Source organism: Vicugna pacos, chromosome 18, assembly GCF_048564905.1.
Source record: "Vicugna pacos chromosome 18, VicPac4, whole genome shotgun sequence".
In the NCBI taxonomy this organism is placed as follows: domain Eukaryota; kingdom Metazoa; phylum Chordata; class Mammalia; order Artiodactyla; family Camelidae; genus Vicugna; species Vicugna pacos.
Genome location: NC_133004.1, coordinates 46,094,519 through 46,116,258, shown reverse-complemented (window position 1 = coordinate 46,116,258; position 21,740 = coordinate 46,094,519). Strand labels below are relative to the sequence as shown.

Genomic DNA, 21,740 nt, shown 5'->3' with positions numbered 1-21,740 from the left:
TCCTGAGCTCCGGCAGCAACGGTCTCTGCTCCAGCCTGGTGGGAGGGAGCAGCCTGGGACGGGGCAGTGCCGCTCCAGCACGCGGTCCAGCTCCCACCGTGTCTGGACGCTCTGGTCTGCACAGAGTCAGCCATGGTCACTGCAAGTCCTGCACTGAGCGTCTCAGCTTCCTTCTGGCGACAGCGGGGAGAGGCCAGTGCGAGGCGTGAGCCGGCGTGTGCTTGCGTGTGCACAGAGAGGCCTGCTCCTCACAAAATACACCTGTGCTCACTGTCCATAAACGAAGGGAGGCTGGCGAACCCCACCAGACTCCGCGCTGAGCCCCAGTGGCGCATGAACCCCACCTCACAGAGGACACTGGGCCGAGGGTCCAGGGACCATGACGTGCTCAGGATGCCACGAGAACCAGGGACAAGGCCTAGAAGGGAGGGAACAGCACTGAGCAGTGGGGACAGGGCACTGGCTCTGAACCTGCCCCATTGGGCCCTGGAGGCTCAGCCGCCACGGGATGCTGGGCTCAGTGTGCAGTTGAGCCCCTGCAGCGGTGAGGCACCGGTGTGGGGAGGCGGGGGGGGGGAGGGGACTCAAAACTCAGGCCCGGCTGACCCGGAGCCCTCGACCTCGGAGACCCTGGGCCTCCGCAGGCTAGGCGCTGGGCGAGGCCGCCCACCACCACGATCGTGGGGGGCAGTGATCGCTGACCTTGGGCACGTTGAGAAAAGCTGGTTGTACGTGAGGTGGACAGTGGAAGCAAGTGGGCTGGTGGGGGTGGGGGTCCTGCATCCAAGACCCCGACAGAGGAGCAATGTAGGGACACACTGTCCAGATGAGGGTCGTCACAGGTGAGGAAGGGACGTGAGGCGAGGGCCCCACACGCTTTCCAACCAGCCTCCAGGGGGCACACACCTGTCACCTTCGCGGGGAGACAAACACACGAGAAGGACGTGGGAAAGGGCTTCACGGAGGAAAAGCCGCCCCCAGACGTGCACGAGGGGAGTGCGGAGAGAACAGCCTCCCGGCCCTCCAGGCGCAGGTGCGCACAGACACCACCAGGGGAGGAGGGCCGTCAGCAGACCCCAGGGCCTCGGGGCGCTAGGGCCTCGCTCTGGGAAGGGCCAGGGCGCCTCCCCCAGGCCGCCAGAGGCCCAGAGAGGCAGCAGCGCCAGGCGACCTGCGACAGCAGAGACTGGCTACAGGCGCCCCTCTGCCCAACCCGTGGGGCCGGACTGGGTCACCCCTGGGAAAACTGAGCCCCCAAAGGGTCCCCTCCTTGGCACAGATGGGCTGCCTCCTGTGCATGTGCAGCCTGGACACCCCCAGGGCAGGACTTGTGACCGAGGCGTGGACAGGCTCGAGCGGTCACTGTCCTGCTGGAACGACGAGCCGCGGCCCAGAAAAGGCAGCTTCCCGAGGCCTCGCTCACTGATCCGCCCACTGTGCCTCCACCACCGCGGGCGCGCAGGGTCCGAGAAACGTACTTAGACGGTGAAAGATGGTCCCTGCTCGCACGGAGTGCTGGGTTCACTTGTGATTAATGGGACGCAGATACACTGATAAATGATATTCATTTGCTTTAGACTCGGAGGAGATTCCAGCCACTTGCTCCCGCACTGAGCTGTCTGCAGGCCTGGACATCACACGCCTGCCCATCCCCCAGGGTAGACCGGTCCCAGGCCCACCCATGGCCTGGCTGCCGCACGGACGGGCTGGATGGGCGGATAGATGGACAGGACAGGACAAGGGCGGGGGCCTACCTGCCACCTCCTTGGACGAGGGCAGGCCCGCGGCGGCCTCCAGGTCTGCGGGGACAGGGCCGCCTCGCTCCAGGGCGCGGACCAGCTCCCGCAGCCGCTCGCACTCGTCCTGCAGCTGCTGCCGGCCCTCGTGGAGCTGCTGCCTGGCCGCGCGGGCCGGGTTCAGGCGCAGGTGCAGCACCTTGGTTCTGCTCTGGTCGTAGTCACCCTGCAGGACCAGAGGCAGGAGGTCAGCGCGGCTCGGTCTAGAGGAAGAGGCTTCTGTGATCACGACAGAAACCCTGGACACCCTCATCTGGTGCCTCTAGGCCTGGCTTCCACCTTGAGGCCCAGCTCTGCGGCCCTGAGGACTCCCACCAGCCTGGGGGTTCCCATCTTTCCCCCTTGTCCTCTGGGATCTGCTGAGAGCAGCCCTGCTTGGCAGCCAGCATGGAGGCCGTGTCTACATGATCTGTGGGAAGCTCCCCTGGGGGATCCCCCCTCCCCCCAGTCTGGCCGGTGGCTCCCGAGGGCAGGCACGGGGTCGGGTTTCTCCAGACCCCTGGGCCCTGCATCCCGGCCAGGAGGGACACAGGTGGGGTCGAAGGCCTCTGGAAATCCAAGCAAGAGCCTGGCCTCTCTGTCCACCAGCTCCTGGGGCCTCCCTGATGAGGAGGGGCCACCGCAGGTCAAGGGCTGAGCAGGGCCTGAGCCCTGCGCCAGGGGAAGGTCTGAGGGCCGGCAGGGGATGCCTGATGTGTCCCTCCCACCAGGCACCGAGAGAAAGAGAGAGGGGGAGACAAGAGCAACGTCCCCTGAGCTGCTGGCCTGGGACCCCGGCCTGCCTCCCAGCACGGGACGCTGAGCCAGCTGAGGGGACGTGGTCCTTCCAGCTCCGACACAGAGCCCCTCCTTGACAACCCACCCGCCCACTGTGGTGACTCCAGCCCACACAGCTCTCCCCTCTTCCAGGGGAGCGGCGGAAACCGCGTCTTTTACTCTGATGGTCGAATCCTCCCAAGAGAGGCTGGATATGGACACCTCTGTTCACGTGAAGTCCCAGCCCAAGAGCCTACGCTGCAGGGACGCTGTCCCTCCACGTCACTGGAGATCAGCGTGGCCACTACCTGCCAGCCCTCGGCCAGCCACCAGCTCAGAGCCCACAGCCAGAAGGTGCCCCCAAGAGGGAGGGAGGGGAGTGTGGAGAGACCCACGGGGCAGAGAGAGGGTGGGAGATGGGGAGGAGCCGGGCAGGCCCAGCCAAAGGCCGAGGGCTGGCAGCTGGCTCTTCACGGGTTTCTGAGAACCTTGTAAAACCTCAAAGGATGAGGAGACATCCTGTAACGTCGAGAGAACCACAGGCTGTTGGGGCCGAAGGCACCGTTCTTTCATCCAGCTTTAACAGTCTGGAGACACAACCAGGCGTGGGAAGTCCACGCACCCTGAGTCTGCCACGGCCTCCGCGGGCTGGAGGGGTCCCGGGGTGGTGCCAGACTCGCACCCTGGGTCTCGGGCCAGGAGGCAGCAGGGAGAGGACAGACAGACAACCTCTGCAAAGGGCCAGAGAGCAGACGTGTCAGGCGCTACCGGCCACACCGTCTCTGTTCTGACGGGTTGGCCAGTGGGGGACCGAGGACGGAGTGTGCTGGGCGCCGTGGACACAGCCCCACCCACACAGCGCCCTCCCAGGTCCCCACGCTGCTTTTCATCCGACCTGGTTTCAACCCTCTGAACGTGTAACAACAGAACCAGGTGGACAGACCACGTCCCTGGGCCACCTCCCTCTGCCCTCCTCTTGGGCCACAGAGCAGAGGCTCTCCAGGTTCGGGTCTGGCTGTGCTGACACTGGTATCACCCCCCGCCTCCCAGGACTCACCTGCCGACGCCCCAGGAGGGCCCGTGCAGGGACGCACAGCCTGACCCTGAGGTCACCGGGGTGCCCTGGACAAGTGCGGGCCTTACCAGGCCTCAGGGTCCTCCCGCCAAGCAGGCGTGGGGAGACGGGGGGAGTCTGGACGGCAGGGCCCAGGGGCAGGAAACAGAGCCTCCGCTCCCACGCGGACCGTGGTCCCCTTGATGAGAATGTAAGAAAGGAAACGCTTCGGACGGTTTAGGGCTTAACCAAACCAAACCAAACCAAAGTGGGGGGATGCTCACAGCTCTGCTGACCTGGGAGAAATGACAAGTCTGAGCCCAAATGAGCGTCCAGCACCGGGAGGCCAGGACCGCCAGGCATCTAGCAAGGGTGGTGCCCTGGGGTTTGTCACAGCACAATCGCTCCCCCAGCCGGGGTGAAGCTGCTCTGGTCACAGGGAGGGAAGGGTCAGCCCACCCCAAACGGGCAGCCGGGGCACAGCAGGGACCCTCCGGTCAGCCCATCAGCCGTGCTCGAAGCTCGTGAGGACCAGGGCGGGGTCGTCCCAGCATGGACACAGCGGCTGTGTGCTGACCAAACCTCGGCCCCTGGGCAGCGGCTGAGATGCATGTGTGCTCAGTAAAGAAGGCAGGCAGCAGGGAGAAGGTCTCCGAGGCTTCTCGGTGGAGAGAGATCTTGTCAAGTGAAACGGAAGCCACAGCAGGGCTCCCGGTCACAGGACAGCCTCTGCTCACCCCTCCGTCCTGCGTGTCACTGGAAGCGCCCAGCGGGGCCGGCAGGCAGAGCTCAGAATCCTGGCCCCACCATGGAGATGAAAAAACACAGGCCAAGGAGACAAGAAGGCTGGGCTGCGATGGCGGGAGGAGGTGACTGGTGCGGCTGGGGCCACGCCCGGGATCATGGGCCTGAACTGCGCAACGGGGCCCTCGGGGAGCTCAGGGCGGCTGAGCACAGCCATCAGCTGTGTCTCCAGGCCGCTCCAGGAGCTGCTTGGCGAGGGAGCTCCCCAATGAGGCCAGCCCTGCAGAACCGGGCCAGGGGGGTGTCACACACCCTGTGAGCAAAGCCGGTGGTGAATCCACTCTGAGGAAGAGCCAGTGAGCCTCTTCCGGCTTTACGTTCAAACTGAAGAGCGAGCAGCAGGCAAAGCCGCCAACGATGCCCTGGCTCTGCTCTGCTTCCGCCTCAGCCGTCACACCCAGCCTGCAGCCCCACCGCCAGGGCCGGCCCAGGGCGCGTGGAAATGCTCCCGTGGGCAAACGCGCTCCCTCCATCCGCACGGAGGGTGGCCGCTTCCGGGAGACGTTCCTGAGCACGAAGGGCAGAGGCCAGAGGTGGCTCACGAGCAGCAGGAAGGTCACGGTCACATCTGCACACCCAGAGCTGCTGGGACTTGAGGCAGAGGTCACTTTCGCCCCCTTGCTCTGCCTCCTGGCCACGTGGCGTGTGGGAGCTGAGCCTGCAGGTGGAGTGCCCGCAGGATGAAGGAAGGAGGCCGGGTCCTCCAGCCCAGCACGTTTGCTGGCTTGAAGCCACACGGGGCCCCCAAGAGACCAGCAGCGTCACTGCACGCCAGTGAGAAACAGGAAGCCTGCTGTTAGAAGCCACCGTATTTTGGGGTGTCACATGGCAGCAGGCAGCCGACACGACCTCTGGAGGAGGTTCCAGGGGGTGAGACGGAGCCCCAGGACCTGACCGGGGCCACCAGGGGGCCGGCTCCTGGCCTCTGAGTCTCTCACTGCGTCCTGGGTGACAGAGACAGGACGCCTGCCCCGGGTCCCACTATGGCCGGTCTCCACAGGACTGACAGCATCCACACTGCCCGGGGTGCAGGTGGGCGCCCAGGCTCCCCTGCGGGCTCCTGCCTCCTCACCCCGACAAGGCGCCCACTCAGAAAGCCCCAAGCTCAGCATGTGCGGACCTGCCACCACCGGCCCCGCCCCGTGACCACGCTTGGTCTGGAGGCCGACAGGCAGGGCTGCTGGTCCCGGGGGACGGGGGCCACCTGCTGCCCTGTGCTCTGGCCTGGCCCACATCTTGCTCTGAGTGGGCACTGAGTGCTGCAGCCACACAGCCCTGCTCGTCTAGCACTGCTGCACGGGAGCCGCCAGAGACACGCCTAAGCAGCGCCCACGAAACTCCGCCTACAGAAGCCAGCAGCCGGCCGATCCCGCGTGTGGCTCCTGTGGCCGACCTCCGGTGGAAGAACTGCAGGAAGAAATCGGAGAATAAACGCCCTCCGGGAGGGCGCTCGCCCCCATGCCGCCGGCCGGGGCAGCAAGGTCCCACATCCCGGGCACCCCCTCCAGGTCCCCGCCCTCGGGCCAAGCGGAGCACACTTGCAAACAAAGGCAACGTGACGTCACTGAAGGAAATTCAGGAGGATCCGAAGACAACAACACCCTCCGACTGATCACACCCAACGCCACGCCCAGCAGGGTCCCCGCCAGCCCCCTCCCGGGAACCGTCTGGCTGGCTCTAGCATTCACGCGGAATCCAGGGCCTGGAGCAGCCAGGATACTGCTGAGGACGGAGGGCAGTGGGGGGAACTCACACCTTGACCTTCAAACTTCCTACAAGGTGACGGTGGCCAAGACAGAGCAGTGCCGGCACAAGGACAGTCACAGTCCCGCGGGAGCAGACCTGAGAGTCCAGAAGAGACCCCTGCGCCCAAGGTCAACTGACGCTCTCGGGGGCGCCAAGGTGGCTCAGTAGGAAAGAGAGCCTCGAACTCTGCTGGGGCAGCTGGACACCCACGTGCAAAAGTGTCACGCTGGGTTCTCACTCACACCGTACACAAAAATGAACTCGGAATGGATTAAAGACCGAAACAAAAGCGCCAACGGCACAAAGCACTCAGGAGAGAGCACGGCGTGAGGCTTCATGGCGCCCGACGTGGCCTTGGGGTCTTCGACGAGACAGTGAGAACAGGAACAGAAGGAAAAGGAGGCAGACTGGACGTATCAAAACGAAAAGCCTCTGCCCCGAAGCACACCACCAAGAGGGGAAGAGAGAGCCCGGCACAGGAGGAAGGGCTCGCAGACCACGCACCAGCCGAGGGACTCGCAGCCCGAACACACGAAGAGCGGGCTCTCACTCTCGGCAGCAGCGGCGACGCCGGGAACGACCTACTTTAAGAGGGCAAAGGGTCTGAACTCGTCTTTCTCTAAGGAAGGTAGGCAAACGGCCAAAGCACACAAAGCTGCTCGACGGCGAGGGCGTCAGCGACAGGGAGACAGAAATCAAACCAGAGGCATCCCTTCACACCCACCGGGGCGGCTGCCAGGAAGGAGTCGGGCCCGTGTCGGCGAGGAGGGGGAAGGCGGACCTCCTAGGCCGCTGGGGGGACGCAAGCGGCGCGGCCTCCGCGGGAAACGCTTCCGCAAACAGCTGCACAGACTTACCCTGTGTCCCAGCAACTCAACACCCAGGCGAACCCAAGAGAAGGGGAACACACGCCCACACAGAGACCTGCACACGGATGTCCCGGAACTGACACACGCAGGAACAGAGTGGCCCAGGCACCCGAGGAGCACCGTCCGGCCACGAGAAGGAGAGACGCACCGACACTCGCCACAGCGTAAACGATCTCGGAAGCACGATGCTCAGTGAAGCAGCACCACGACAGACCACGCGCTGCACGGCTCCATTCACGTGAAACGTCCAGCATGGAAATCCTCAGACACAGGAGGCAGCTCAGCGGTTGCTTCAGGCTGGAGTCAGGGTGGGGGGCAGTGGGGTGACAGCTGAGGGGTGTGGGGCTCCTTTGGAGAGGATAAACCCGGTCCACAATCGTGTGGTGACGTTGCTCACTATCTGTCAAGGCGCTAAAACCCACTGAATCGCGCGCTTCAAATGGCTGAGTTCTACGATATGTAAATCGAGTCTCAATAAAGCTGTTTTTAAAAAGAGAAACGAAAGGAGAAAAGGGAAAACAAACAGAAGGATGTGTGGACACTCCATCTGCTGCTGGAGCTGGCGCCCAGCCGCGCCTCCTGACGCCACCACTGTCTCAGCCCTGGAGGCAGAGAAGGGCCGGGAGCCCGGGGCTCAGCAGGGAGTGTGTGCTCGGCGCGGCCGGGCCTCGGGACACGGGCCTGCGGGGTGCAGCTCCAGCCAAGCCCACCAGGGAAGCCTGGGCCCTGACCACCGCCATCGCGTGGACCTCCGGGGTGCAGCCCGGCCCTGCCCGCGGTCTCCTCACCCCACAGCTCCTGCGACACGAGGAGGTCGGGTCACGATCCACCTCGGGGGCCACTCCCTGGCCTGGCCCATCCTGGCTTTCTGGCCTCTGCTATCAAACCACTGTCCGGCATCTGGGCTTCCCATCTCCCTCCCGCAAGGCCGGGACTCTCACCCACTCCAGGCCCCACTGCCACCTGGACCTGCCACCACTCGCTGCCAAGACCCCAGACTGAGGGCAAGTCTTGGCATCTGGCTCTGACCGGCTGCCTTCCCTAAAACGCCCAGCAGGAGCCCGGGCAGCCCACCCAACTCAGGCCTGTGCCCCCCAGGTCCTCGGCACTCAGGAGCCTCTCGAGTCCAGACCACACTGGACGTCCAGGAGGGGCCTGCAGGGGCACCCGCTGGGTGGCCACTGGGCAGTCCGAGCAGGATGATGCTGGGGGTGGGGGCGGCCCAGGGGCCCTAGACGAGGCTGTGAAAGCCCCAAGAGGCTGTGCTTCGCCACAGGCCCCGCCATCTGGAACCTTTCACACTGTGCTCAGAAGTCAGGACTGAAGAGTCATTCTGGCCAGACGAGGGGGAATGAGGCTGGCCGGTCCCCCAGGAGTCTGACTGTGCCTGGACGGAGGAGCAGTGCTCACCACAGGTCCAGTGTTGGAGGGGACAGCCCCACAGCCCAGCTGGGTTGGACACGGGCACCTTGGGACCCAAGGATGCTACCCAGACCCCATCCTCCCCCACATGGGGGACCCGTGAAGCTGCCACGGGTCAGGCAGCTGACAAGGCCACGTGGCCGGGTGGCGTGGGAGCCCACCCAGGGTTCTGCTCTCTGCACCACCCCTTGCAGAGCAAGGAGACCGTTCCTTCCTCCCTCCCTCCTTCCTTCCCTCCACACAGGCAGCACGGCCCCGGGAGAGGAGGGAGACACAGGTGCCTACCGCCAGCCAGGCGGGGGCTCCGTGAGGGCAGGGCTCCATCGCATCCCGGGCTAGTGAGGGGAAGCAGGGCCTGGCCCACAGCGTGCACCCTGTCACCCTGCTCAGAGGTGCCAGTGGTGACGTGGCAGCAGTAACAGCACAGCCCCCACGGGCCTCCTCCTTGCCGTTCATCCAGCGTCTGTCACCTCACGACCTGGCCAGTCGTCTGTAACTGCTCACCTGCCCAGGACAGGGCGGTGCACGGGGCATGTCAGGCAGACGTCTGCAGAAGCAACACGGGATGATTACTAACGCTGTCCTGTGGCTGCGACACCAGAGGCCCAACTGGGGCGAGAACCAGGGGGTGTCAGGCCCAGGCTGGCTGGCGGCCTCCCGCACACTTGGCTCTGGGCTTGGCTTTGGGCCCAGTCGCAGGGGAAAGGGTGCTGGCCGGCCACTCCGAGCACACAGCAGAGGGCCCAGGGGGTCTGCGGCACCGAGTGAGCGCGGCGGGGGGCTGGCGCTACTAAAGCAGATGGGAGAGCGCGAACAAATCTGCTGAGATCTGCTGCCGATGACAGCTTCGAGGAAGAAAGGGGAAAATGGCTATAATCTTCTGCTAAAAATTTGTTGCCTTGTTTGATTCACAGCTGAGAAAACTGTTGAGACACTGACGAGAATCTCAAAAGGAAAAGTTTTGAACCTTCCTTTGATGCACTGGTGCAATTGCTGGCTAAACAAAAACACCCCACTTGCTGGGGGAGCGGAGAGCTGTCCCCGCCGGTAAGCGCAGCGGGCACAGGCCGGGCTGCAGAGGGACACGGGGGCCAGGGGCCATCAGAGCCTGCAGCCCTGCTCTCCCTGCACCTGATCCGGCAGGGCCAGGTTCCTCGGGGGGGTGTCACCACGGGTCTCTGTGGAGACAGAAGGGAGTCTCAAGTCCGGAGGAGGCTGGGGGCTCATCCAGTGACCAGCACGCCCAGGCCAGGGGCCCGAGGGGACAGCTGCTCCCAGGGCCCATGCTGCCTGCCTCCCTCTGCTCCATGGATGCATTTCCTTCCTTCGCTCAGATTGCACGCAGGCTCAGGCGAACGGCCACGTCCCCCTGCATCCAGGGCCAGCGCCATGTCCTGAGCCCTGCAGCAGCTGCCTCAGCCTGCTGGCAGCCCGGGGCCTCAGCCCCGCTCTGCGCAAGAGCCAGGGTGTGAGCTCGACCCGTCAGGGACTGCGAAGCCTAGTGCGCTGGACACCGTGCTGAGGTCAGGCCCCGGGAGCCCCGGGGGCCCGTGGATGGCCGCGGCCGCCCCCGGCTGGGGAAAGGCTGCCGCCTGGGGAGGGGAGAGGGCCTGCCGCGCATACTAAGAGACCCCGCTGGAAGGAAGCGGAGACGCGAGGAGAATTAAAAAGCACAGTTAAATAACCACCAGTCCTCATGCATATTTATAAATCACCCGGCCTCAAAGCTAAATCAATCTCTCTCCTGGCTGAAGGGAGCACAGCTCGGGGAGAAGAGCGGGGAGCCCGGGGTGGCTGCGGGCCTCCCAGACATGGAGCGCAGCCCCCCCGGCCCCGCCCACCAGGAGCTGCAGGCCCACCTCCACGCGGGCCCAGGGCTGGGGCCCCTGCCACCCAAGAGCTCCGTGATCTCGACTTTGGGCAGGTCCCTCAGGCCCTGGCCTCCAGCCTACGCCCCTCACGGGCTGACTCTCTTTCTCTGGGCGCTTGGTGGGGGCTCCAGGGTTGCTCTGGGCTCTGCAGCCTCAGGCACAGGGCAGCCCGGTCCCGGGGACAGAGCGCTGGCTGCAGGTGGAGAGCTCACAGGGCAGCACAGACAGGCCGGACCCCATAGACCACTGGCACCCCGAGCAGCTGGCCCACCTCCTCACTCAGAGGCTGAGGAACTGAGGCCCACGAGGCTGCCCTGGGCCGGCCACGCGGGAGGCGAAGAGAGGAGAGGCCCAGGGCCAGAGGCAGGAGGACTGGGGAGGAGGCCGGGCCAGGGTTCCCCACAGAGGGAAACAGGTGCCCTGCCCACAAGCCTCCTGCCCGGGTCACCAAGTGGGCCGGTGACCACATGGGCTGACCCCCCGACCCCTCCCCTCCGTCTCCCCTCATCCGCGCTGCGGAGGCTTCTTTCAGAGCTGGGCACCCGGCACTCCCCTGGGCCGAGGTACCTCACTAACACACACGCGTGTGTGGCCCGCCCCTCCCTACGGGCTGTCGGGGTCTAGGAGGGGCCTGGAAGGCCATGTGTGCTCATGGTGGGCCCGGGCCTGGAGGGACCGGGCACTGCAGCTGCCACGGGGCTGGTCTTGAGGAGGGGTACTCCTGAGCTTCGTGGTCACTGAACCAGCAGCATGAGTGGGGGGCCCTCCAGGCAGCTCCAGGAAGGATGGAGTCTTGGGGAGCAGCGCCTGTCAGGCCCGCACCTGCAGGAGGGCCCTCCTCACGCCGCCCTCCAGGCGACTGCCTCTGCCAGCTCCAACCTGGTGCCAGACAACACAGCAGGGCGAGGGGGGCACCGCGTGGGCCCCGGACAGACAGGTGGCCTGCAGGCTGTGTCCTGGGGCGGTGCCGGCCATTCCGGAGGAGGGCTGTCAGGAATGGGGCCTTCGCCCAGCCGCCTGGGGCCCACCGACCACTCTCACCACCGACACAGGCGCTGGGCTCCCGCCAGGTCTCTGGGTGGTAACAGAAGTAGCCAAACAAAACCGTTAAGATTTTTTTTGAATTGTGGTAAAATACATATAAAGTAAACTTTGCCACCTCAGTCACATTAAGTATCATTTGGCACTAAGCACATTTACACTGCGAACGTGTAGCCGTCACCCAGTCGGTCTCCAGAACTTTCCATCTTCCCAAGCTGAGACCCTGTCCCGGTGCCCCAGCCTCTAGCCCCAGCCTCCACCTCCTGTCTCTGTGACTCTGACTCCCCCAGGGGCCCCGTGGAAGTGGCATCACCCAGTGCCTGTCCTTCCGTCCCTGGTTCACTTCACTGAGCACCACGTCCTCAGGGCCCCTCCACGACGTAGCAGGGGTCAGTTTCCTTGTTTGAAGGCTGAGTGATACTTCACTGTGCGGACGGACCACACCTGACTGCTCCCCCATCTGTCACCGCACCCTGGGCTGCTGTGACGCAGGTGAGACCTGGCTCTCAGCTCTTGGGCGCTGCACACCCGGAAGCAGAACTGTTGGGTCAGGGGGTTCAACACAGGAGGCTTAGTGACAGTTCCTGTGGGGGGACACCTTCAGTTCTTTTAGAATTTAGTGTTCTGTCCATGAATCCCCTCCAAGGCCCCCTTTCTACAAGAACGGTTATGTCATTGGTCAACTTTCCTTTCTTGTCAGGGCTGCCAAGAAGCTCAGCTTTACTAACAACATTAGCCCCGATGGTCGGAATGTCTGGGATCCGCTTCTTGCAGGCATCAGGGTAACGCTGCCAGAAATTCTTTGTGGAAAAGTGGAATCTTATTTAACAGATGCGGTCCTGGAAAATGTTCAGATGATACTCAGACTCAAGGAACCCATATTCCCGGGACAATCCCGACTACTGGGAACCTGCGGGAGTGGACAGGAGTGCACGGTCCTGCCAGGCCCTCACAGGGCCGCTCCCCATGGACCTCCGGCACGGTGGCTGCTTCCTTCTCTTCCCGTCACCATCGAGCTGGTTATGTGCCTGCACTGAGTCCAGTCCCCACAGAACGCAAGCTCGTGAGCATCCACCCCCCGCTGTCCCCTGAGTTACAGCAGTGCCTGCAGTGCAGGCCGAGCCGTGACGGGAGGCGTGGAGCCCGGGCACCCTGTAGGCCCCAGGGCTGCCTGCTGACCCAGGACAAGCCAGGCTGGCACACTCTGCCCCACACACAGAGCACCCGGGGAACCCAGCTGGACGAGGAAGGGCTGCCAAGCTGAGAGAGCCCGCGGTCCAACCTGCTGAGAACAGGAATGGGCACGGCCCAGCAGGACCCCTGCCGGTGGGCCCCGAGGTCAGGGCCACCAAGCGCAGGCCTCTGGGCCAGAAGCTCCCTGCTCTGAACAGAGCCTGTGAGAACAGGGGGCATCACAAAAGGAGTGCCAGGCCTGGGCCAGGAAGACGGGCTGCTCCTGGGGCTCCCCGTGGGGCTCTGGGCCTGGGTTTGGGCGCAAACACGTCGGGGTGGCCAGGGAGACCTGCCCTTGGGCTGGGGTTGCCCCACATGGACCGCCCTCCTGGGCACCCGAGCTGCACGTGGCTGAGTGGAGCTCTGGGGGTGAGGGGGTGCCAGCCTGCGTCTGCAGAGACCTCCCAGCCCTCCTTCCCAGGGAGGTGAGGCTCAGAGGCACAGGAGGCACGCGGTAGCGAGGGGACCCTCGTGCGGAACCAGCGCACCACCCTCCACCATCCTCCTCCGGGATCAGCAGACAGGAAAGTTCAGCTCGGCTCCAGACGACCGCCACACAGCATTCCTGCCAGGCCTAGTTTCTAGGTGTTTAATGCGCTGGGTTCCCATCTTTTTCACGTAAACACTTTGCAAGGACCACGTGGAGGGGTCACCACCGCGCCCGCAAGAGCTGAGCAGGGCTGGGCCAGACCGCCGAGGGCCACCGGGGACAAGAGCCCGGGGCCGCAGTCTGGGGTCGGGGTGCACCCAGCAAGGAGGTGGGCGGTCGGTGTCCCGAGGTCCCAGGGAACCAGAAGGGGCTTAACATTCAGGACACATCACTCCTCCCATAAAAAAATCCACAGAAGTCAGCACCTATGGAAGCTTCACACAAACGCACATCAGCGCTGGCTTTTCCTGTCTTCGGCTTGAATGAGCAGGAGCAGCCGGGAGCCACCCCGCCAGGGGAAGTTTTCCTTCACTAAGCGCCTCGTGCTACACGTAACACTCAGGAAGGCAGGCGGTGCAGCAAGGCCCTGGGACCCCAGCCCCAGCGTAGCCGGGACAGAGGGCACACACATCACTGTCAGGAGGTTAGGACCGCGCCCCCCCCCCACCCCTGGCGTCGGGACTCCAGGCTGCACGCAGTGCAAGGCGGTGGGGCTGGGACCCACACAACGGGCAAACCAGACGACCCCACGCTGACAAGCAAACTCAGCAGGAAACGTGTGCAGCGGAGGCGCCACTGGAAGACGCCCCCGTGGGGGACGCAGAAGGACCCTGACCCGCAGAAAGACATCGTAACGTTCTCGTGCGCAGAGGGCCACGTCCCAGAGACGGCCGACCTCCAGACCTCCAACTTCTCACTTCAAGAAATCCAGCAAATTCTACACTCATTGGGAGAGGGGAGCTAGACACGCTGATTCCAAAGTTCATATGAAAATGAGCAAGAGCTGTTGGAAAACCCGGAAAAGAAGACTTACAGGGGGAAAAGGACAGGCACCTCGGACACAAAGGACCTGACACAGTGCGACCAGCACATGAGAAGGTAGGACCTCAAACCAATGACGAGAGATAGGCTCTCGGTCGTGGCTGGGGTGCCAGGGGGCCCTCTTAAAAAACAGGTTGGTATCACGCTTCATACCTTATAAAAAGCAAAACCAAATTTCAAGTCGATCAGATTTAAAGTAGAAAATGAAGCCACCACAAAACCAGAAGAAACCATGAGAATTTTTTTTACCTTGACTTATAAAAAGTAAAGATGTGACCCAAAACTCAGAAGCTACAAAGGAAAAGGCTATAAGTTCATCTGTATAAAATACATTTAAAAGTTAAAAACTTCTGCTTGGTAAAAAACAGCACAAGCAAAGGCAAAAGACAAATGATAAATTGGGAAAACATATTCACAATTTGAAACAAAACGAGCTCTGCTCCACAATATACAAAGAGCTCTAAGAAATCAACAAGAAAAGGACTAACAGTCTATTCGAAAAGTGGACCAAGGATAGTGACAGACACAAACGTATTTAAAACCCTCACTCATGTACAATAAAGGACTGAAATTAAAACTACACTGAGCTCTTCCTCTTCACTTGCTGGACCAGAAAACCTCCACGTCTGAGGCCATGGGAAGAGGCACTCACAGGTGCTGGTACAAAACCGTCCCACCCCATTCGTGCTGTGCCCCGACCCGCCACTGCGTCTGCAAATGCAGGTGCCTGCTAATCCCACCCTCCCCTGGAAGTCTGTCCTACACACAGGCGTGCACACACTGGAAGAGCCGCGTGCAGACGGTCACTCGACGCTGCCTCACTCGTGGTCACAGAAGAGGCACTAACCTGTAACCACTAACAGGCAACGGGTTAAACACGTCACGGCACACACACCCATGCTGCACCACACACTGCGTAACACTGCACAGGGCACCGCGTACTCGCGGGAAACACCTCCTTGATGCACAAGGTGCAGAAACTGTCTGCAAACACCATCTCTGAGTTAACAGGGGGTGGGCGGTGCGAATCTGTATTAGGAAAATCCACCACCTCACAGAAGCCCCCGGAGGAGAGGAACTACACAAACGCCTTACACACGACCGGCCCAACCTCACGACCTCAGCTCCCTTCCTCCTCGTTTCCCAAATAAGGGAGCTGGGACACGAAAGGTGACGTGCCCAGGGCTGAGCACGTGTGAGGCAACAGGAGGAATTCACACCCAGATGTGTGTCCTCCAGAGCCCGCCTCCCGGCACCCTGCCCTGCAGCCTGCATTGCCCACACGTGCCAGAGCACGGGCGCCCCAGGAGCCAGGCCAGGGCACCACCGGCGGAGCACGCGCACAGGACCACGCACAGGTCCCGGGACGCGGGCATTGAGGCTCAGAGGAGGGGCGGCACCTGAGCTGGGCCCTGAAGATGGGCAGCGCCCACCAGCAGGCGGGGGGGCTCTCTAGACAGAGCAGGTGGCGGGGCCAGTGTGGGAAGCCAGTGGGGGCTGTGGGGGGGACTGCCAGCACAGCTGATTCTGCCATGATGGCGGGGGTGGGGGGCCGGCCCTGTGGTGCTCACACAGACACCCCAGGCTTTCAGGGCAGAACAGGACCTGCTGGGCAGGGAGCACCTGGCCCTCGATGGGAGGGATGGAGGTGCAGCCTGGGGAGGGCACGGTCTTCGGACCTGGGGCACAAGACGGAGTCACCTCTTGCCCTGTGGAGACCACCGGCTTCTGTGACATGGGCTTCATCTGCACGGTGTGAGTGGCACTCCTTCCTCAGTGCCCACGACATTAAGTGGGGATGCCCAGGAGGGTCAGGGTCAGGCCCAGCAGTGCTCCAGTGCTCTGTGCCCGGGGGGCGGGGGGTGGGGGGCCCCTGTGCTCTGGTCGCACAGACAACACCAAGGAAGCAGGTGCTCAGAGCGACATCAGCCTGGAGAGCAAGGCCTCCCCACCCGAGGGAATACCCAGAACAACTTCTAGGACTCACCCCACGCCCGGGCACCCCAGCTGTCCCCTCCAGGGAGCAGTGCCCAGAGAACTTTCCAGACGTGTAGGCCAGTGGCCATCAAGAAATAATGTGTCCAGTCTGGGGGGGACATGTTCAAGCCCTGGTCAGCAGCAAGTTGATCCATAGGGTAAGAGGGGTCCTGACAGGCAGAGGCTGGGCCTGCTTTGGACACAGGTAAGAGCAGGTGGGAGCAGGAGGGAGCAGGTGGGAGCAGGTGAGAGCAGGTGGGAACAGGAGGGAGCAGGTGGGAGCAGGTGAGAGCAGGTGGAAACAGAAGGGAGCAGGAGGGAGCAGGTGAGAGCAGGTGGGAACAGAAGGGAGCAGGAGGGAGCAGGTGAGAGCAGGTGGGAACAGAAGGGAGCAGGAGGGAGCACGTGAGAGCAGGTGGGAACAGAAGGGAGCAGGAGGGAACAGGTGGGAACAGGTGGGAGCAGGTGGGAACAGGTAGGACTAGGTGAGAGCAAGTGGGAGCAGGTGAGAGCAGGTGGGAGCAGGTGGGAACAGGTAGGACTAGGTGAGAGCAAGTGGGAGCAGATGAGAGCAGGTGAGAGCATGTGGGAGCATGTGGGAACAGGTGGGAACAGGTGGGAGCAGGTGAGAGCAGGTGGGAACAGAAGGGAGCAGGAGGGAGCAGGTGAGAGCAGGTGGGAACAGAAGGGAGCAGGAGGGAACAGGTGGGAACAGGTGGGAGCAGGTGGGAACAGGTAGGACTAGGTGAGAGCAAGTGGGAGCAGGTGAGAGCAGGTGGGAGCAGGTGGGAACAGGTAGGACTAGGTGAGAGCAAGTGGGAGCAGATGAGAGCAGGTGAGAGCATGTGGGAGCATGTGGGAACAGGTGGGAACAGGTGGGAGCAGGTGGGAGCAGGTGAGAGCAGAAGGGAGCAGGTGAGAGAAGGTGGGAACCGGTGGGAATGGGTGGGAGCAGGTGAGGTTGCGGGGGGAACTTCGGGTCCAAGGACTGACCACTGTGCCCCTGGGGGGCAGGCCAGGCAGGAGGAATGTGCGGTGAGAGGTCGGCGGGGGCTTGTGGGGGTCTGCTGGGTGGAGAGTGGACGGGCCAGGGCCGTGAGAGCGCTGGGGTGGGAGGGAAGCAGTGCTGCGGGAAAGGGAAGGCGGCGGAGGCTGGGAGAGTCTATCATTAGACTGCGCTCCTGCCTGGGGACGCGGGGCCGTCTCCGCGGGCACCGTGAGCTTTCCACTCACAGGGAACCCGGCAATTTTCTACCCACTCCGTTTCCAAAAAAGATACACTTATTTTAAATGTCACTGGGCTGCAGTCTGGTCCCTCTCCTGAGCAGAGCCGCAGGCTGGCTGTGGGGCAGCCCCACCCGCACGCAGAGGAAGCAGGCAGGGCGGGGGCTTATGGGGTGGGCTCCACCGCAGGGGTCAGCCCACCTCCGAGGGACAGAGGGCTGCGAGCTCCAACCCCAGAGAAGAACTCTGCCTAATTATGTGCATGCTGAAGCGTCAGAGGAACGGGCACAGACGCCTGCAATTTGCTGTAAAACGTCTCAAGCAGACAGAAAGCCCTGATGGATGGAAGAGGGCGGAGAGGTGCGTCATAAAGCAGCCCCAGCAGAGCGTCCGTGGCCGGATGGCGGGTCCTCGGGTGTTCGCTGTAACACAACCAGCTCTGCTGTGTGTCTGACAATGTCCATAAAGCGCTGGGGAGACCTAGCAGAGCTGAGTCTCCACGCTGCCTCCACCGTCACACTCGGGACCCAGGGTGGGCCCAGGGGCGGTGACAGAACCAGCGTATAACCAGGCTGCACCCACAACGTGAGCGCTCGCTCCTCTCTGTGGAGGGGTGTCCAGCCCCGGTCAGGGCTGCCTGGCAGGCAAGCGTCCGCCACGTCCAAAGCTGCTGTGCATCCGGCCCTCCATGCAGCTTGGTGCCGTGGCAGCCCCGACGGTGGCCCACAAGAAACCCAAGCGTGGACAACCGTGTCATGACCAAGGTGTGTCGGGGGGGTCACACATGACAGTCGCAGCAGCGGCTGTGCTCTCGGGGCTGGCACGTCACCGTGTTCTCTGAGATGGCCTGCAGGGGAGCAGACTGAGACCAGGGCCTCTGCTGGTGAGGGACAGAGCCAACACCCAGGCCCAGTGTGCCCCCACCCCCAGCAGAGGGTCCCTGGAGGTCTGTCAGGACAAACGGCAGCAGCGCCTGCATTCCCAGTCGTGGGAATCCCAGGCCAATGGAGGAGTGCCTGGGGTGGGGTGGGACGGGGCAGGAGGAAGGTGGGGGCACCCAGGAAGTACCCCCAACCAGGCCAGTGGCCCAGTGATGCCAGGGCTGCTGGGAAAGGCTGGGAGGGTGTGGAAAGGGGGGCGGGCAGGCCTGGGCACCCACTGTTCCCACCGGTTCCCCAAGAGTCTGGTTTCCAGAGCCCCCGACTCCTGCAGCCATACCAGGAACCATAGAACGGCTCCCGCTCAGACTCAGAGTTCCAGCTGGTTTGCGCAGTTTCAGTCCTCGAGAACATGTTCGAAGTCCATCCTGTCTCTACAGGATGACTGATCATGTCTGGCTAACTGGGCCTCCGCTTCCCCATCTCTAAGCAGGGGCTTCGCCTCCCTGACAGCTGGCGACATTAGGAACGCACACATGCATGCAGGTCACCCCAGATGAGCGAGGACAGCTGAGGACCCCAGAGGGACCTGGACAGGCCAAGGACACAGAAGGAGGTGGCCCGGGAGCCTCCCTCCCAGGCCCTGTCCCGCAGCCCGGAGGAGCACGCCCAGCTCTGGGCAGTAACTGGAGCCGTTTTCTCACCAACCAGCTGTGAGCTAATTACAAAGACTTCTAACTAGTTGAGCGCCCTCTCCAAGCATATGTTCCCAATTAAGTCAAACTGCAGCGGATTTTAATCAATCTTCCTTGAAGCGGCCGACTTGGAGGCTCCTCCGGAGGGAGAGGAGAGATGTGCGTGCAGAGCAGGCGGCAGCGGCTGATAAGCACGCGGCGGGGTGGGGGGCTGCGCCCATGGGCCTCAGCGCGGCCTCCTCCGCTCCGCGTGGGCTGCAGGCCGCGCAGCCAGGCGCGCAGCAGCCAGGCCTGCAGGCGTGTGGTGCACTGTCCTGCTGTGCCAGCCCCGGGGGCAAAGAAGGGGATGAGGTCTTTGCCCTCGCAGTGGTGTGGTCAGATGTCCCCAGTGACCCCCATGTGGGTCACCGTCCCCGGTTTTCCACACTGGATGCACTGGGGCTCGGATGGGAAAGTCCCACAGCTCAGACAGCGTCCCCGAGGCCCCGCGGTGTGCGGATGTGCAGGCCCGTGTCCCTGACAGTGCCTGCTGTTTGCATGGGTCCACGTCACCCCCAGACCCATTCCAACGCCGCCTGGATCGGCTCCCTGAGCCACACAAGGTGCCTCCCCGTCCACTCTGCCGGGACCAGAATGACCCCGCGGGGGTCGGGGTGCCGCCCGCCATCTCCCTGCTCCCTCAGCAAGGCCTGCAGCTGCTCCTCCCAAGCTCAGCAAGTGCACGGTGATGGGGCAATGCTCCCTCCCCGGTGTCGGGGTTGGACAGGATGCCACGAGCGGCTCCAGGACGCACAGCCAGGCCCCCCCGCCCCACGCGAGGCCCACGTGGAGCCCAGGAGGCCGTATGTGGTCTGCGTTGCTGAGCCCATGCTGCACTGGGCACCGCCGGCCCTCCTCTCCTCCACAGGAACCCTCCGCCCAGCCACGTGACCCCTGACACCCTCACCGAGGACCACTGCAGGATCCTCATGACAGGCCTCAAGCCCTGGAGCAGGAAGAAAGGAAACATCGATTTTGGCAGGACTTGCTGAGCCCCAGTCCGGGAGGCTGGGGAAGGCACCAGCCATGGCCTCAGGCTGAGCTCAACTAAGTACCAGGAAGACACCCCCCCAGCTCTGCCTGACAGGGCGCCGCTGACGGGCGGCCGGGAATGCACCTGCCAGCAACAGCTCTCCCTTCAGGACTGCGGCCCAATTAAAACGGCCCAAGATGACAGGTCCTGGAGCTGAACACAGTCCGGCTGCGGCTCATGGCGCCTTGCTTTATCAAGGCTGTCACTTCTCCCATCTCCAGGACTCGGGAATAAAAAAGAGATTTGATTTGCCTCTAATAGGTGTCAAGACAAAAATCAATGGCCTGTCCAAAATCTGGGTAATCACAAACCTGCAGGCTTCTTGCCATGGAACAATCGAGATGGGGATGAAGATGAAAAACAAAGTGAAACTAAAACAGTATAAACAGCAGCCCTGCTTCACCACTGCAGGCTGACGGGGGCAGGGGGGCTGGGACGCAAACCCCAACCACACAGAGAAGCTCTGAGGGGCGCTGCCTTCCACACCGCGGATGGCGAGCTCTGTGGCCAGCGGTCGGGAGGATGGCATGAAAACCCACGGGGCTGGTGACTGCGCAGCCAGTGGGCAGGCTGTCCTCGCCGGGCTCTGGGATACACACTCCCGGACAGCAGGGCGTGTGTGGGCCAGGACCCTGCACAAGTTTAGTCCGAGGAGCCGGGACCTCAGACGTGGAGTCCGGGAGGGAGTGGCAGGGCAGCGAGTCCTGGGATGGCTCACCTGCAGGGTCAGCCGCTCCAGCTGCGCCTCTAGCATCTTCTTGTCCTCCTCCAGACGCCGCCGCTCCCCTTCCAGCTCCTCAATCTTCAACCTGCAGGGAGAGTGGATGTGAAGGGACCCCTGCCGTGACCCCTGGGGGGAAAAGGGGCAAGGCTACCAGACGGGGTTATAAAGTTTGCTCCCAAATGTGCATCTGTGAAATATGGGGGGGGGGCAGAAGCAACAGCAGGACGATGCTGCGGAGGACGCGGGAACTCAGACGACCACCTGATGAGTCTCCACGGGAAGATCTCCGGCGTGGCTCGGGCCCGCCGGCGGCCAGAGGCTGGGGCGGGGCAGCAGGATGGGCCGGTCGCGGGGGGGACGCAGGAAGGCTGCCGCTCACCGTGAGAAGGTGCCTGTTTGTGCTTCTTCTTTTTAATTTAAGTTTTTGAATAAGCACCACATTCATATGATTTAAAATCAAGTGCCCAGGAAGCAGAGCCAGCACTGACACAGGTGAGGAAAAGAGCCCTTCCCACCAGCCAGAGTGGGAAAGTTGCGTGCCACGGACGCACCAGGGAGGGCCTGGCTCGGGGGTGGGAGGAGAGCTGCTCAGGACGGCCCAGCAAACCACAAAACCAAGATCTGTGAGGACCGGCCTCCTCCCAGGGAACCCGAGTGCACCTCCGAAAAAAGTTCAACACGACCTGTAAGAACACAAGAACGCCCAGCACCCAGCAAGCTAAGATTCACAATGTCTGCTGTCCAAACAGGGTCCCAGGCATTAAAAGAAGCAGGAAAGTGTGACCCACGGTGAGGAAGGTGAGCAGGCAGGTAAGACCCACCAGGACGGCACAGGGCATCACGTGAGCGTCCACAGACACTGGCACTTGTGCTTGAGGCAGAACCACAGAAGTGGAGGACGCTGGATCTTTAAACCTGAAGAGAGAGTCACCAAGCGGCGGGGAACCTCACGAAGCTGGAGTCACCGCAGGAAGCGAGGGACGCAAGGGGGCTTCCGACGTGATGGGAAATTCAAAGCCACAGATCCCAGAAGCCACACAAACCCAGCACAGCAAACAGGAAGAAAACAGCCCCAGAGCACAGAACAATCCAGCTGCTCAAAAGCAG

At 62.9% G+C, this 21,740-nt stretch overlaps 1 protein-coding gene across 6 annotated transcripts in view; it reads right to left on the bottom strand.

Annotated features, from left to right (window-relative positions):
- Positions 1-21,740, bottom strand: part of MAD1L1 (mitotic arrest deficient 1 like 1) — a 273,678-nt gene that overhangs the window by 60,301 nt on the left and 191,637 nt on the right. For all 6 annotated transcript variants that reach the window (XM_072943447.1, XM_072943444.1, XM_072943446.1 and 3 more), the window contains 2 exons: positions 20,628-20,718; positions 1,755-1,962 (listed from right to left, as the gene is read on the bottom strand). In XM_072943447.1, coding sequence (XP_072799548.1) covers positions 1,755-1,962; positions 20,628-20,718 — 299 coding nt within the window. The remainder of the gene's footprint in view (positions 1-1,754; positions 1,963-20,627; positions 20,719-21,740) is intronic.